The 16,900-nt window shown below is 32.5% G+C and overlaps 3 protein-coding genes across 7 annotated transcripts; 2 read left to right on the forward strand and 1 right to left on the reverse strand.

Moving 5' to 3' along the window:
- Positions 1-95: 95 nt before the first annotated feature.
- Positions 96-2,817, forward strand: LOC130813576 (uncharacterized). The gene is made up of 6 exons (XM_057679411.1): positions 96-218; positions 304-429; positions 547-1,029; positions 1,096-1,530; positions 1,678-1,821; positions 1,900-2,817. Exons 1-6 carry the CDS (start codon positions 96-98, stop codon positions 2,815-2,817), a joined length of 2,229 nt encoding a protein of 742 aa, XP_057535394.1.
- A 3,472-nt stretch (positions 2,818-6,289) lies between these two features.
- Positions 6,290-12,448, reverse strand: LOC130813577 (GDSL lipase-like). The gene is made up of 7 exons (XM_057679412.1): positions 12,368-12,448; positions 12,242-12,288; positions 10,480-10,724; positions 9,742-9,866; positions 8,566-8,799; positions 7,446-7,698; positions 6,290-6,525 (listed from the first exon to the last, which is right to left on the reverse strand). The coding sequence occupies exons 1-7, from the start codon at positions 12,446-12,448 to the stop codon at positions 6,290-6,292; spliced, it is 1,221 nt and encodes a 406-aa protein (XP_057535395.1).
- A 111-nt stretch (positions 12,449-12,559) lies between these two features.
- On the forward strand, positions 12,560-16,715 carry LOC130813800 (bZIP transcription factor TRAB1-like). Of its 5 annotated transcripts, none has more exons than XM_057679686.1 (6): positions 12,563-12,684; positions 13,070-13,120; positions 13,260-14,446; positions 15,788-15,859; positions 15,943-15,972; positions 16,369-16,715. In XM_057679686.1, exons 3-6 carry the CDS (start codon positions 13,268-13,270, stop codon positions 16,438-16,440), a joined length of 1,353 nt encoding a protein of 450 aa, XP_057535669.1. In that variant the 5' UTR covers positions 12,563-12,684; positions 13,070-13,120; positions 13,260-13,267; the 3' UTR covers positions 16,441-16,715. The 5 variants fall into 5 exon arrangements, with proteins under 5 accessions (XP_057535667.1, XP_057535669.1, XP_057535671.1 ...); XM_057679688.1 differs by having other exon boundaries at positions 13,464-14,446; XM_057679684.1 differs by having other exon boundaries at positions 12,560-12,684; positions 13,070-14,446.
- Positions 16,716-16,900: the final 185 nt, after the last annotated feature.

Here is a 16,900-nt window from a genome sequence, read left to right on the forward strand (position 1 = left end):
TTGTTGCTTGAGAATAATGTATAATGGTTCCTTAAATTAGATAAATCTGTAAAATGAAGAAATTGAAAATCTGGAAAAAAGCAAGTACTTCGAAAATGCAGCATTCTGAGTTGGCAAATGAGTTGGTCAATGTTAGGAAGGATGAGGTGGAGCTTGAAAGAAATGATGTGGCACATGAGGTTGTGGATGACCTGGAAAGAGCAAATATAGTTGTTGATGTTGGGGAAATGGGACCACCAAACACATGTACGGGTTATAAAGAATGTATTAGTGCTAACCCTAGATCTGAAACAAATAACTCAGATGCTATTTGAGAGAGGTTTAACCCTACAACAAGAACTTTCTGAATCTGAGGTTAGCAGTGATGATGACTACAATTGCGGTGATGAGGATGAATATGAGCATGATTCAGATTTGTTTGCAGAAAATGTAGTTTATGGTCTTGATGATGTGTTTATAGGTGATGATGAAATTAGATTGTTAGTAGATAAGGAGGTTGATGAGGAAAACAATAGAGACATATACGTTAATGATGATGAATTGGAGCTTGAAGATGTTGATTTGGGTGCATTGAATGTTGATGAGGAAGGTATAGCAAGCTATCCTACATTCAATCCTGAGGTTGATTTTAAGGGTAAGATCGTTTTGTCTTTAGGCCTTAAGTTCCCTTCTACATATGTCTTTAGAAAAGCGTTAAGGTACCATGCTATTGAATGTGGTTACAATTATTGTTACCTGCATAATGGTAGATCTAGGATAACTGTTTATTGCTACAATAGATGCGATTGCGTTAAATCGAAAGGTAGAATTGTGAACTGTGTTTGTGGGAACGATAAGAAGTGTTTTTTTAAGGTTCATGCTGTGAAGTTGAAAGATGAGGAGACACTTCAAATAAGGAGTTATTTTCCCGAGCACACTTGTGCTCACCAACACCAAAATAACAAAGTCACTGCTTTGTATTTAGCTAAGAAATACATACAGGATTGGAGGGAAAATCCAAATTGGGAATTAAAGGCATTTAAGAAACGGGTAAACAGGGAGTTAGGTTGTGAAGTGAAATATTCTAAATGCTACATGGCTAAAAGAATTGCAAAGAAAATGTTAGTCGGTGATGCTAGTGAAGAGTATAGCAGGGTGTGGGATTATGCGGAAGCAATAAGGAGGTATAACCCTGGAAGCACTGCAATCGTCAAATGCATCGGAATAGAGACACCTCCACCCTTGTTTCAAAGGATGTATATATGTTTGCCAGCATGTAAGGAGGGTTTTGTTGCTGGCTGTAGGCCTATTATATGTGTTGATGGGGCGCATTTGAAGGGACAATTTCCTGGGATTTTGCTTACCGCTGTAGGTAAAGATGGGAACAATAACATCTTCCCTGTTGCATGGGCTGTCGTCGAAACAGAAAACGTAGAAACTTGGACTTGGTTTCTAAATCTCCTTGTAGAAGACCTAAAGTCGGTTAGTTCATCAAGTAGTTGGGTGCAAGCAGGATGTGAAGATTTTACCTTCATGAGCGATAGGCAAAAGGTATGAACTTAGTTGTTTGATTTCTATAATTTGTTTGAATTCTAATTAACATTCTAAATGCTAATGTGTTCACAATGTAGGGTTTGATTTCTATAATTTGTTTGAATTCTAATTAACATTCTAAATGCTAATGTGTTCACAATGTAGGGTTTGATTGAAGCTTTAAACACAGTGATTCCTGAAGCCGAAATTAGGTTCTGCTGTAGGCATATATGGGCTAACTTTAAGATTAAGTTCCCTGGAGAGTTGTACAAGCATCACTTTTGGAAAGCAGCAAGAGCTTACAACAAGGTATGGATGTTTCATAATTTAACTTTTACAGTTTGATTTTAGTGTTGAACTAATTAGTGTTGATCTTACCCTTTACAGTTTGATTTTGATAGAGAAATGAATCAAATAAAGAATATTTCTGTTCAAGCATATGAATATCTAGCTGCTATTCCTGCTAAACACTGGTCTAGGCATGCTTTTCCTATTAGGAGTAAGTCTGGGATGTTGTTAAATAATTGTTGTGAGTCATTTAATAATGTGTTAGTAGAAGCTAGGGGAAAGCCCATCATTTCTCTTATGGAGTGGATTAGGAGATATGTGATGCAACGGAGTGCAGCCAAAAGAGAAGGATTGGGTAACTTTAGAGGTGTGTTAATGCCAACAATCTCCAAAATGATTGAAAAAAATTCAAAGGAAATATATGGTTTGAGAGTAATCCCAGTGGATGTGTCTGAGTTTGAGGTGGACGATGATGAAAAAAGTTACGTTGTGAATTTGACCAATAAGACATGCCTCTGTGGAAGTTGGAATCTTCTTGGGATCCCTTGCAAACATGCCATGGCTTGTATTTGTATTAGAAAATTGGATGCTACTGAATTTGTCCATCAAGCGTATCTTGTAGAAACGTATGCAAAGACGTATGCTCCGAAGTTTTATGGTATGCCAGGACGCGAAATGTGGCCGACAACCACTTTAGCAAAACCTCTTCCTCCACCATTTCGAAAGATGCCTGGAAGGCCTAAAATGAAGAAAAGAAAAAAGGAAAACGATGAAGGTAAAGGAGGTAACAATCCTGTAAATGTTGTTCGAGAATTCAAGCAACGAAGATGTGGTAATTGCGGTAACTTAGGCCACAACAAAAGAAAATGCAAGAATCCAGCAAAATCAAATCCAACTGGGGGAAAGTCAAAGGGTGGAAGGCTTAAAATGGGAAATCCTTGCACCAGCAGTCAACAAACGCAAACCGGAACAGCAACATCCACTTCATGTATAGTGGATCAACAAAGTCAAATATAGAGCTGTATTTGAATTGATAATGTACTATGTTTCTTTGAATTTAATGTGCTGAATTAATGTAAGACATATACTCTATTTTTAGAAGAACAGCATGTAATCAAATGTTCTGTGGAGATTTGTGCTTTGCTGAATTAATGTAAGACATACACTGAGATCAATGTGATTGTGTTGAGTGTGCTGTGCTGTGCTGTTCATAGTGGATCAATGTTCAGATTAATGTGATTGTGTTGAGTGTGCTGTGCTGTGCTGTTCATAGTGGATCAATGTTCAGATCAATGTGATTGTGTTGAGTGTGCTGTGCTGTGCTGTTCATAGTGGATCAATGTTCAGATCAATGAGATTTGTGATTGTGCTGTTCATTTAATGTGCTGATTGTGTTGAGACATACATGTTGTATGTGCTGTATGTGTGTATCAAAGCAACTTGCTGAATCAGCTACCAAGGGTAATCAAAGCAACATGCTATATGTGCTGATTAAGATCATTACATTAGATATGTGTTGTATGTGTGTATCATGATCAATTTGCAGAAGATTAGATGAACATGCCATGACAGCAACTTGATGAATCAGCTACTGAGTAAGATGCTACTGAATCAGCTAACAAGGGTAATCAAAGCAACATGCTATATGTGCTGTATGTGTGTATCAGGATCAATGTTCAAATCAATTGATCATTACAGTACATTACAGCCTTGAATCAATTTCAGATCAATGTTCATCATGTGCTGAACTGATTTTGTTTAAGGCTGAATCACAACATTAACCATACACATTACAGCAAAAACACCAAACACACCAAAAACATCAAACACACAGCAACCACAACAACCCACATTACATTAACCATACACAGCAAAAACACACCAAACAAACAAACACACCAAACAACAAACAGCAAACACAACCTGCAAAAGAAATTAAATTGACAAAATAAAAGATTAATTCATTCAATGATCATGAACAATTTACAATACCCAAATCACTGTTACAATTATTCTTAAATAGGTCCTAAACTTCAAATAATAGCCTTGATTAATACAACAAACACTAACAAAAAACAAACGAAAAACCCTAATGCAAAGCTTGTAAACTGATTTCCATGCTTCCTCTCAATCATCCATTTCTTCTTAATCCTTTTAATTTCTGAAATTGCTTGTTCCTTTTCATGTTCCAAGCAACAAACCCTTGATGTCAAGATCTTGATTTCGGTTGCCAATTGTCGCTTCTCCTCCACAAGCTTGTTCGTCACTTCTCTTTGCCAAACAGCCATTTCAGGTTGATCAACCCATTTAAACTTCTTGCATCCCCTCCAATTTGTATCAGGATCATAAAACACGCAACTGTTAAACCTTCTTCCTGGATTATCCTTGGTCCATGAAACCCTCATTGCAAAGGGAACTCCACAGCCACAGATTTCAGGTTTCGAGTTTTGGGTTGAGGAAGAAGATGACATTACTAATTACTAGCAAAAATTTAAGGTTTTTCGAAGGAAAACGAGATTAATTTAGGGTTTTTTGAAGAATAAGGGGAGTAATTTGGGGGATTTCGAAGAGGAAAGGGAAAAATTAGGGCTTTTTTCGAAGGAGGAAGGGGAAAAATGGCATGGAATTTCTGAAATGAAGGAAGGGATAGATATAAAAGGGGCACGTGCTTGCCACGTGAAAGTCAAACGTCTATATTGACGGTCAAACATTCAAATCCGTCAAATGGTACTCTTTTGCAAAGATAAGTATTACATAAGGTAGTTTTTTGGAAAAAAAATTACATAAGGTAGTTTTTTGCAAAAACAGGTATAGAAAAGGTAGTTTTATAGAATTTTAATAATAATAATAATAATAATTATTATTATTATTATTTATTTATTTATTTATTTTTTGATTCACCTTCTTGAAATGTCTAACTAAGAAAACTCAACTTCAAGTGCTCACAAATTTTAATAAATTAATGCTTTTAATTCGAACCTCTTTAGTTTAGTAATCGCAATTCTATTTTTAATCAAAATATGTCAATATTTAAATTCGTATGTGAATGAAATTTATTAAGACTAACTCAAAATAATTTAATGTATTTATAAAATATCCAAAAGTGATAATAATAATAATAATAATTAATGACGTCATAAAAATGATGGGATGTTACACAAGTTTTTTGGAAAGATGCGGACAAATATACTCGTTTTCCCAAAGAGGAAGTAAAGAGAGATGCGTTCAGTCAAGAAATCCCCCAACTCATACCTGCGCCCAGTAGGGATAGAACTCTAAACCTTCTGCTCTACAAAAGATACTCTATCCATTGAGTTACAAGCGCTTTTATGAGTAACTAAGCTAAGTTAAGCCCCCTCTTCTTCAAATCAAATGCCTTATTTATTTTTACTAAATTTTAAGAAAAATAAGAGAGGAACCACATGAAAAAAGAAAGTAAAAGTAAAAATAAAGAGAAAATTTTTTTTTAATAGCAATAGTGTAAATAGATGGATCTCCCTAAGATAAAAGTAAAGAAAAAATATTACCAAATAAGAAAATAAAACATTTAAATTAAATACGTCAAATAAGATGAAATATTTGATTAGAATAGCAATGAGTATAAAATAAAACTAATTTTGTTAATTGTATTTTTTGAGAGAGAAACCCTTTTCTTATAGTGACAAAAACAATGTCTTCTCATCTTTCTTCTTATAAGATGTTTTCTTAGAGCTGAAGATAATTATGACAATGAGATAGAAAAACAACATTTTTTTCGTTGAAAAGAAAAAACATCAAAGAGATCGTGAAAGAAATTTGTTTTTAGTTAGAGACGTAATGACTGATTTTGTTACCATTGGTTTATGGGGTGAAACAAATTAAGTTAGTATTTGGCAACATATAATTCATTTGAAAATAGAAAATTTAATTTTGGTATTTAAATTAAAGAATTGTAAATGACACTTATATACTTAGAATTTACAAATTTTGATACTTAACCAATTTTACATTGTTATTGGAATTCTATATGGAATTGATCCAATTCCACATTTTCAAATTTAAGATTTGCCAAATATATTATTTGGACCAATTCAACATTTGAAAATGAATTTTAAGTTGTCAAATATACCACAAGGGAGTTTATTACCTCTTGGTAATAGTAACAATCATCGATATAGTAAAACAAATATTAGGTTAGAGGACTAATGATTGATTTTGTTACGAGTGGTTTATGATCACAATGGAATGAGTTTACTATTACCGTTATCAGTTCTTAAATTTCACAAACCAAACACCCCTTAAGTATATGTGTTTTAAATATTTTATTTTAGCAATATATATCATTGTATGATTATTTAGTTTCCTAAACTATAGTTGTAGTCTGATTTATATAGAAATCAATACGAAATCAATACAATAAAACATCTCAAGGCAAATATTTCTTATTACACTTTTAATTTATGATTTCATAATTGAAAATTGGAATAACATGTTTAGGCATGGAGCTTAATCAATAGATTAGTTCAAATAAATTCTCCAAATTATAAGGAGCTACAACATCGAGTCCTCCACCCCAAAATTCTTTAGAGATTTGGTGGTAAGCTTTCTGAGTAAGGTGCCAAGCATCAAACCACAAATGGTCCTTCAAGTTGTTGCAAAATGAGAATGCGCGATCTAACTTCTGGCAACTGTCGTCACCATTGAAGGCTCCACCTCCACAGCATGCTGTTTCACTTTCCTTGAAACCTGTCATTAATTTTAGAATGTGTATATTATTGGGTCCTAAAATCCCAAGTATTTGAGGAATTGTGCCATGTTGCAAATAGAAATAGTCATGGATCGGTTCAATCGGTAACGGAACCAAATTTATTAATTTTTGGAGGACCTATATACAAACTCAGATTTTTAGGATTCGAAAATTTTGAACATGGACCTAGAACCGTAAAGTCTGATAGACCTAGGGTCCTAAATTGGCCTAAATGACTCTTGATTTGATTAATCATACTTAAACTTTTTACATTTTAAAGGTTTTATTACTATCAAAATAGGTCTTTGGTTATATACAAGTCTAAATTCAGTCCTAATAAATATACAAATGGGTTTCAAACGAATTTAAAATTAATTTTGAGTTGTATAATAAGTCAGCTCTAGAGCAAGTCAGACAGGTTTGAGTCTAAAATGAGTCCAAAGACAGGTCTGGGTTGGGTCAAGGTCTTTAGATCTGGATCCGAACCAAATTATTTTTTTTTGGACTTTGAATCAAACCTAGATTCATTGAGTCTCAAAAAAGTGGATCTAGACCCTAAAACTAGGGGTGGGACTGGAGTGACTCCTATAAAGTCTTGGATCTACTCTCTATAGACTTGGTATCAAAATTCAATATAAAAGAAGATAATGAGTTCAAATCTCATCTACTCCTTATTTTAAATGAAATAGTAAACGTTAACACCATATATGTGAGAACAACATGTGTTGAATTCACAATTTATCCCAAATGACTTTTGTATGAAAGAGCGTAGTCAAACACATATAAATCATATATATATAATAATCTATAAAATGTATTAAATTTCTTAACATTAATTAATAGGAGTATTTGGGTTGGGTTGGGTTGGGTTTGGTTAGTTGTAAAAATAAAGTGGCTTAATCAAGATAAAAAGACGTACCATAAGTTTGTCCATATAAGACACGGTTGTAAAGTGCAGTATAGAAGTCATATATAGAGTAGTTGAACCCTGGCAGTTGAATTTGCAAATTGTTGGCTAGTGCAGCAAATGCATGATTGTGTAATCTAGCAAGCTCTGAAGGCTCATCTGCACAAACTTCATTAAATCCAAGCTCATACTTTATTGCTGGCATACACCCAATTGGACCTATGTTTTGGAATGCAAACTTCCTTCCTCCTTGCTCGTAGATTGTCTGAAAACGCAACCATATTAGACATATAAAAAGAAATGTTGTTTAGGGTTCAAAATCGAGTTACTCGAACGATTTTCCTAACTTTTCAATTGTGTGATCAATTTTTGTCTGGAAATAACTCAATCAAAGTTTAAATTGATGGTTGAAGCTCTAAGATAATACGAAAGTCCTTTAATCTGTTGGCCAGCCACATTAACTTCTGATACCAAGTTAATAAGTGGCGGATCCAGGGTTCAGAGTCACTAGGGCAGCAACAAATGAACGAAATTTTAAGAAAATTTTCTGGCCATTTTGGCAGAGTTTCGTTTGTTAAAATAACAATTGAATTTTTTTTATTCTATATATATATATATATATATATATATATATATATATATATATATATATATATATATATATATATATATATATATATATTACTTGCTTGGGAATTTTCCTTTTAGCTTGCTTGGGAATTTCCTATCACATAGCACTGCGGTGGCTGTTCGCCCCTTGAGCCAACCCGCATGTATACGATGATTTACATCTGCTATAAAAAGAATTTTCCTTTGATTTACATCTCCGTCAATCTCCCCGTCCCTTTGAATGATTGATCCCAAATACTTGTATTTGGTTGTATTTTTAACAACTGCTATAAAAAGAATTTTCCTTTGATTTTATCATGTCATACTATAAAAAGAAAAAAGAAAAAAAATCTTGCGTGAGACGGTCTCATCATAAGACATTCTCTATATATGAGTTTAATAGCCAACTAATACGACTATTAATATAACGTTTCTGATTTTGAAATCATCTCAACGACAGACAATATCTCATAAAAATAGCTCAAATAATAATAATTAAAAAAAATAGAACCATGGTGCTTACTTTGATGTGGGTACTGAGGTTGCCAAGTATTAGATTAATATATTGACTCTTAGTAGAAGAGGAAAGAGGATACATTCCAATATTATTGCGGAAAAAGGTAACATAATCATATTGTCCAATATTGAAAAGGTACACTGCTTTGGATAATAACCTCCTTGTGTGTGATTCTCCAAGGCTTTGTTTCAAATTTTCCACTGCCTCATTAAAATAAGTCAATTGCACCTTCAAATTTATCTGTACAACCCATTAATTGAATGGAAATAAAAAATCATGTTGATCAACAAAATTCATATTTAATAAAAAGACATGTATTTCAAAATTTATTTTTTGAGCTCGATGAGTTCTTTTAATTCGTTTATTCCTCTAATTAACCACTTAAAAATTGTAAGTTTTCACTTTATAGACTAAATGTATATGAGTTACCTAATAGGTATAATCTTACATGAGACTGTCTTATTTTAGAATTTGCGTTTTTCATTCTTCATCATCATCATCATATTTAATATCTCGTTCAAAAGTAGGTTATAGGTGACGGATAATTCATACCCGTACTTTCTTCACAAAAAGGACTAAAGAAATACGATCAATTTTATCCAAAACACAGAAAAAGCCTTGTGTGAGGAGGTCTTTTTCATTACGTTCATATTTTTGGTGGTTTTTCATTACATTCATATTTTTGGTGGTTATTGGTTATTAGAAAAGGAAATGTGAAAAAAGAGAGAAATGTTAAGGTCTTTCGTATTTAGAAAGAAACAAGGTGCAAGATAGTCTTATCTTTCTTGTGTCTTAAATTGTGTTTTTGTCTGTTTTAAGTGTAACTCTTTAGTTACAAAGTATACTATGGGTGCGTTTAGCAAATAATTGATAGCTGATAGATAATAGTTAATTTAACTAACTGATATTAATGATATGTTTGATCAAGCGATTTTAAACTTATTGCTAGATAATAAGCTAAAATTGACAAATAAACTATTTTGCCAAATATCCTTCTAACATTTACAGTGCAAATATGTATCATCGTTTTTTTAGAAATGGTATATTTTTACTTACTAATATTCTTTATTTTTCCTTTAACCAATTATTAATATAAAATTTACATATATACATAAATCACCCTCCTTAATATGTTAAAATTACAATAATAGGCGGACAAATAAAAAGAAAGAAGAGAATTACCGCATAAGGACAATTTTCATTGAGCACACAAGCAGTTGAAGAAGCAAAATTAATTCCGTCAGTATAGTCTACTTTAACCCCTGCTGACAAATATGGTTTTAGAAGAGGCACCACGGCATATTGAGCTGCAATATCCATTTTGCATAGTTTAGTTAATATATTGACGTTGGTACTTGGTAGTACCCAATTAAATGAATTTTTCAAAAAAAATTATCTTATAACTTTGTTAAAATTATTAAGATCAAATCATATTGATCTTAATAATTTTTGTGCATTTAATAGTTGCTTGAATAATTTTTAATTAATTATTTTGTATTTATTGGGTCTTAGTAATCGCAATCTTTTTAATTAATGCTTATGTTGGAATTTTATTGTTTGTCATCTTATTTTGCTTTTTAAACTTAATTATAGCTATTAGTATACTTTGAATGCGTGTATTATTCATTAGGGTTTTGTATTAAGGGTAGTTATGTAAATTACATGATGTTATGATTCTTAATTTTTTCATTAATTATAATTGAGTATTTATACTCAATAAACCCTTGAACATCCTTAAACCCTAGAGCTATAATTTACATAACTACCCTTAATATAAAATCTAATGAATAATAATAGCTTTTACGAGCAGAATACATTGAATATGATGATGCTTAATGAAGATGATTAATTGAAAATCTAAACATTTTAATGAAAAAGTAGAAAATGAAGCATATTAAGCAAATTCAATGAAAGTAATACCTATAAAATCTGGGATAATGAGACCATCAGAGAACCTTCCAGAAGGTTCCTTGAAGTAGTTCTCACCATAAGGCCAATATTTAGCCCCTCCAGCATGAACGCCGCAACACAAAGACATGCCATTGTCGTACAGAGAATCGCCAAAAACAAAGAAAGGAGTCTTATGTTGAGCATTACAACTTGGTAGACACAAACTAAGTAAAATTGCACATAATAATGTTAATGTATTAAACATACTTCTTATTCTTGTATTTTATAATGTAATTTGGGACAACCTAATGTTCCCTTCACTAATATTTTGACGTCAAACAAGATTCTACTTAACTATGTTATAATTTATAAATTAAGAAAAAAATACAAAAATGATTGATGAACATTGTTACAAGTAAAATGAGATTAACAGCTTGATTGAAGGTAACACAGATAATATCTATTGGGATTTACAACATTTATTTGCATTAAAGATAAAAATTATTTTATAATGGTATTTATTCCTTATATTAACAAAATAATTATATCTTATAAAACTGGAAATATATTACTACTATTTAAATATCATAGTTGATTATTTCTTTATGATTGATATTTTTTTTCCTAAAAGTTGATTTCATTCTTGCTCATCTTGATTGATATTTTTTTCCTAAAACTTGATTTCATTGTTGCTCATCTTCCCTTAATTCCCAATTCTCCTCACAGTAGTTATTGTAAATATAAGAAAAGATAAGACTCCTCCAATTTACACTAATTGTTCCATTTTATTTTCACGCTGTATTCAATGCTCTAATCCAATCATAACTAAATATCTCTCATTGTGCATAATGAAAAATAACAAAAATTAATATTAATAAAATTATCTTAAGACGAATCAAACAAGCTAAGATACCACTTGACTATATTTATATTTTGACATCTAGAATAAGAATAGAATACAAATTAAAAATAATCGATAAATAGTGTCAAGAAATCAAATAGATCAATTGCTCTAAATTGAAGGGAGTATTTATGAAAAATCCTTTAAAATAAATTGGTTAAAGTTGAGTTATTCCAGTGGTTGTTTTATAAAAAAATCTTTTATTTTTTATATTACAAATTTTGAATAAAATTAATCATGTTCATTCGCAATTTAATATTTAATAATGCTTATGATCCCTAAATATCTATAACTAATTTTATTTCATTATGTTTATATTACTTATGGTCCCTAAATGTTTCTCACTAACTTTATTAAAATAATTTTTTCTATTAACATTCTTTTAATATTTTTAAATTTTTAATTCTTCTATTAAATTTATTATTCAATAAATAATATATTTATTTATTATCTAAAAAATTTTATTTTTCTTAATTCTTATAAATTTTTTTCTGAAAATGAGGGTGATTTGCCCGTGTGATATATTTTAGATAAACCACAGATTAAACATTATAGATTGTCTTATATGAGACTGTTTCATCATGAGATGGGCCCATATAATTAGCCAAATTTTTTTAATTGATTACATTAAGATCGTAATTGATCATTTTAAGATTATAAGTAATCACTTTAAAACTATAAAAAGTAAATATTTTAATATCGTAAGTGATCATATTAACGTTATAAATAATAACTTTAAAACAAAACGTGTATATTAAATCAGCCCAATAAAAATACTCTCACTATAACACGGTCTCATTATACAATTATCGTAAATATTAAACATAAAAAAATGATGATGATGAAAGCAAATTAAAAGAGGTAGTATTATTAGTGTTGTACTGTTGTTACAATTCCCCAGGTTCAATATGGCCAACAAAACCCCACCAACTAATTCCCTTTTAAAAAAAACAATTAAAATTTAAAAATAAAGCGTGAGACTTTGCCCTTATAGATCCATCACACACTTAAGCTGACGCAACGTGGACGGCTAAGATCAACCCCATGTATCAAATTCTGATTGGCTACAATATATTCAACGGTTTCTACTATCTTCATAGTCGCATCAGTTCCTCCTACTACTACATTATTGGTCCACGTACCCACTTTTGTGGGCCCCAATATTATTAAAATATTAGAAGATAAAATAAAATGCATCATACGCAGCTTGCCCCTAATAAAAACTTAGAGATAGAAAGAGAAAATTTTCATTTTTGGATTCACAAATTTTTCTCTTATTTGAGAAAGAGCTTAGACAGCCGACACTTGTCCAGAATTAAGAATTTCTCCCACTGGTAATTAAAAAATTAAAAACCCTTTTAATTTTCTTTCTTTTATTTTCCCCTTATTTTTCCTGCCTTCTCTGAATTATTCTTCTCTTACTCTGTCAATTTTCCTATTTTTCATTTTTTTTATTTTTTTGAATTATAGTGTTTTTGTATGATTTTCATTATGATATTGAATTATTGGGTTTTTGTTGTTTTTCTTTTCTTTTTTGTTTTGAGTTTGATCAGTAAATTGGTTGATGGGTATTACTTATTGAAGTTGATAAACTATTTTGTTTTGTTAAATTTAGATCTTTGTTTGAAACATTGAAATATCACTACACTGGTTTTTATTTGTTCATTTATTCATTCATTCATTCATTTATTAATTTCTGTTTTTTTTTTTATCATGCAGGTTGTTGGTGAAGGTACTGTTGAAAGTAATGTTCAATTGGCTTATTTCCGTGTAAGAAATTGGAATTTTGTTGATCATTTTACTATTTGGTATTGAAATTCAGTCAGATTCGTAGGAATTTCCAGTATTTTCTATAGAATGGGGAGTAATTGCAATATGAACTTTAGTAAGAGTTTTGGGAATGAAACAGGAAGTGATATGGGTGCTGAAGGAAGTGGGAGACCACCAGGGTTAGGGAATTTTGCATTAACCAGACAAACTTCAATATATTCATTAACATTTGATGAATTTCAGAATACATTAGGTGGGATGGGGAAGGATTTTGGGTCAATGAATATGGATGAATTGTTAAAGAATATATGGAGTGCTGAAGAAACACAATCTATTGCAACAGGAGCAGGAGCAACAGCTATGGCTGCCGCTGCTGCTGTTGCTGCTGCTGGGAGTAGTGGTCAAGATGGGGTAAATTCAGGTGGGTATTTGCAAAGACAAGGGTCATTAACTTTACCCAGAACACTTAGTCAGAAAACAGTTGATGAGGTGTGGAAGGATATCGCAAAGGAATTTAATGGCGGAAAAGATGGAGGAAATGGATCTAATGTGCCTCAGAGACAGCAGACATTAGGGGAGATTACTTTAGAGGAGTTCTTGGTGAGAGCTGGAGTTGTGAGGGAAGACACCCAATTGGTTGATAAGCCGAATAATATTGGGGGTGCTGGGATTTTCGGAGATTTTTCTCGGCCTAATAACAATACTAATACTAATACGAATATTGGGTTTGGGATTAATTGTCAACAACCTGGTCGAGGTGTTGAGTTGATGGGTAATCGTATTCCAGAGACTAATCATCAAATGTCGTCTATACAATCAGCTAACTTACCGTTGAATGTTAATGGGGTACGGACATCACAGCAGCAGGTAACACCTACACATATGTCCCAGCAGTCCCAACAGCCGCAGCAACAACCATTGTTCCCTAAACAGTCTGCAGTTTCGTACGGATCTGCGATGACATTGTCGAACACTGCTCAATTAGGTAGTACAGGAATGAGGGGTGGCATGGTAGGGTTAGCGGAAGGGTTGAATAACAACTTGGTTATGAGTGCAGTTAATCAAGGTGGGGCAGGATTAGGCATGGCTGGATTAAGAGGTGGTGGAGCGATTGGTGTTCCTGCTGGATCCCCTGCAGCTTTGTCATCCGATGGGCTTGCAAGGAGTAATGGTGACTCCTCTTCGGTTTCACCTGTTCCGTACATGTTTAATGGTGGTCTTAAAGGGAGAAAAGGATTTGGTTCCGTTGACAAAGTTGCTGAGAGAAGGCAGAGGCGCATGATCAAAAATAGAGAATCTGCTGCAAGATCACGAGCTCGTAAACAGGTTTACACTTTATTTATCCTTCTAAAAGAATTATTACTTGTTTAATTCAGTTGGTGTGAGTTACTAATTTACTATATGCCATGTCAATTTACTATTTTTCGGTTTCCTTGTAAGTTTCCATTGCAAGACATTCATGTTTTAAGATTGGTGTATTATAGATACCAAATTTGTATGCTAATTTTAAGCTCTAGTGTTGGATGTTTTATCATATGACGAGCCATTTCATTTTGACAAGAGTTACTAGAACAACATTGGCTTTTTCTTCAGAAGTTCAGTAGAGGACTGGAAGGAAAAAACGTTAATGAATTATATGTATACCATACTAGGAAGACACTGTTCCAAGAAATCAAGTAATGTTAGGGGGCATGAATGCCAAGTTTTATGGGTCTGTGTTGGAAAATAACCCATATATAATCCCACATCGAAGAATTAGAGAGATTGACTATCAATCTATTATATACTTGATGGGCTACCCCTAATATCAATTGGTTTTAGGATGAAACTTCATCATGTTTGTATCTGGTTAACTCTCTTGTGTGTGGGTATTGTGTACAAGCCAAAGTTTATCAGTCAGTTGGGTTAAATTTCAGTGTCTTAAGTTTTCTATCAGTTATAATGATATTTAGAGGCGAAAGTTAGGTATTTGTATACGTATATACTATATCCCATAGTCTTTCTTCTAAACAAATCAATTGAGACCTATTGAGTGATATGAACAGGATCACTCTTCCTAGTTCTTTTATGTTTTCATTCCTATTCTTTTTGGAATTTAAGTATGCCCCATCCAAAAGTTTTGTCAAGCATGTAATCCAATGTCCATTTGTAGTACTCTACATTAAAATTTAAGCATACTTGGATCCAATGAGTAGTGACAAATTGCTGGGTGCTCTTAGATGTAGACCTAATTTGTTTGTTTGCTGATGGTTATCAAGAGTTATTGTTTCTTTCTTTTGTTAATTTAGCAAAAATGACTTACAGGCACATTTTCAGATTGGGAAGCTGCATTACCCTAACATGTAGTTTTCACATAATATCACACCTCCAACCAAGCTCGCCCACCCAGTCAATGCTGTCAACTGACAGCATTCAACTTATGTTTCCATCTATATGCCTAGAGATACTAATATATGTGTTGGTTAAGTTGGTATGAGTTTTGATATGCGACAATATTCACCCACTTGCTACCCTTATTAAGCTCATTTAATTTTGTTCTAGAATTGCCACTGGTTGCGATAACCTAAATACTTTCATCTAGAAGATCCCCAATCACAAATGCACTAACATGTTTGAAGCGTTCGATGGTCTTGTCAGGTTTCACATTTTACCTGTTATCTTGTTTAGGCCTATACTATGGAGCTCGAGCAGGAAGTTCAGAAACTAAAAGAGGAAAATCAGGAGTTAAGAAAAAAACAGGTGTGTTCAAAGATTTCTTTGGTGAAAACTTATTATTGTTTTAAAACATACATGATCTATATGACTTGCTTCTCTGTATGCAGGCAGAAATTGTTGAAATGCAGAAAAATCAGGTATACTCTTTAGTCCATATGGCTTTATGTATGGTTCACAGTCTCTTCCGTTCTTGACAATTTTTGGGTCGTAGGCAAAAAATAAAAAATGGCCTTTATGTAAGTAAAATTTCGGTTATTTTTTCTCTAACCATGTAGTTTAGTAAACATGAGCTTTACTATGAAACCTAATGCTGTAAGTTCGATCTATGCTAGAAGCTACTTATGCAAATACTAATTTTTAATTACAAGGATTAACTCAATTTGGGCCCTTCATGAGTTGGGCCCAAGGCGGTTGCACTTCAAAACTACTATCAGGAACGGCCATGCCTCATCACTCCGACTTATCTTGCCTATTGATCAAGTTGAGTCTTTTACGTGATGTATATATTGACCGATAAAACTACTGCTGAACAGGTGATGGAGATGATGAACGCGCAAGCTGGTTCACGGAAAAAGCTCAGGAGGACGCAGACTGGGCCATGGTGATCACAAAGAGATGTGCCAAATTACAGTAGTTCTTTTGTATATATTTTGGAGGAAGTTGATGTTTTTCTGTTTAAGGCATAATTCAGAATTGTATTTTAGGTTGAAAGCATTTTTTGTTTGTCGTTTTTTTTCTTTGCAAACATATATATGTTGTAGGAAAGAAGCAACATAAGATGTATTCAGTCCACCATATATCTGTTGGATGTGTATTTTTAGGACATGTCCAATTCTTGACCTCTATTATAATGCTTTAGAATTTAGACTTTATTGTCTAATACATGTGTACTTTTTTTGATTTGAGCCAAAATTGACTTGAAATCCCATGAAAATAGGGGTTATAAACCAAAAATTTTGAACCGTCACTCAAAAAATGTGCCTACTTAAAAACAAAAAAAAGTCAATTAGACTTGATTGTAACTTAAACTTGATTGTTTTGACTCGTTTGAAATGATCCAACCCA

Source organism: Amaranthus tricolor, chromosome 5 (genome assembly GCF_026212465.1).
Source record: "Amaranthus tricolor cultivar Red isolate AtriRed21 chromosome 5, ASM2621246v1, whole genome shotgun sequence".
Lineage (NCBI taxonomy): Eukaryota > Viridiplantae > Streptophyta > Magnoliopsida > Caryophyllales > Amaranthaceae > Amaranthus > Amaranthus tricolor.

Coding starts and splice junctions, on each gene's coding strand:
- LOC130813800 (XM_057679684.1), top strand. CDS start 13,208: ATGGGGAGTAATTGCAATATGAACTTTAGTAAGAGTTTTGGGAATGAA. Junction 14,447..15,787: donor GATCACGAGCTCGTAAACAG/GTTTACACTTTA, acceptor TATCTTGTTTAG/GCCTATACTATGGAGCTCGA. Junction 15,973..16,368: donor TTGAAATGCAGAAAAATCAG/GTATACTCTTTA, acceptor ACTGCTGAACAG/GTGATGGAGATGATGAACGC.
- LOC130813577 (XM_057679412.1), bottom strand. CDS start 12,448: ATGAAGATAGTAGAAACCGTTGAATATATTGTAGCCAATCAGAATTTG. Junction 10,725..12,241: donor CATATTGAACCTGGGGAATT/GTAACAACAGTA, acceptor ATAAAATACAAG/AATAAGAAGTATGTTTAATA. Junction 9,867..10,479: donor CATTATCCCAGATTTTATAG/GTATTACTTTCA, acceptor TGGATATTGCAG/CTCAATATGCCGTGGTGCCT.
- LOC130813576 (XM_057679411.1), top strand. CDS start 96: ATGCAGCATTCTGAGTTGGCAAATGAGTTGGTCAATGTTAGGAAGGAT. Junction 430..546: donor CAGATTTGTTTGCAGAAAAT/GTAGTTTATGGT, acceptor GATGAATTGGAG/CTTGAAGATGTTGATTTGGG. Junction 1,531..1,677: donor TCATGAGCGATAGGCAAAAG/GTATGAACTTAG, acceptor TTCACAATGTAG/GGTTTGATTGAAGCTTTAAA.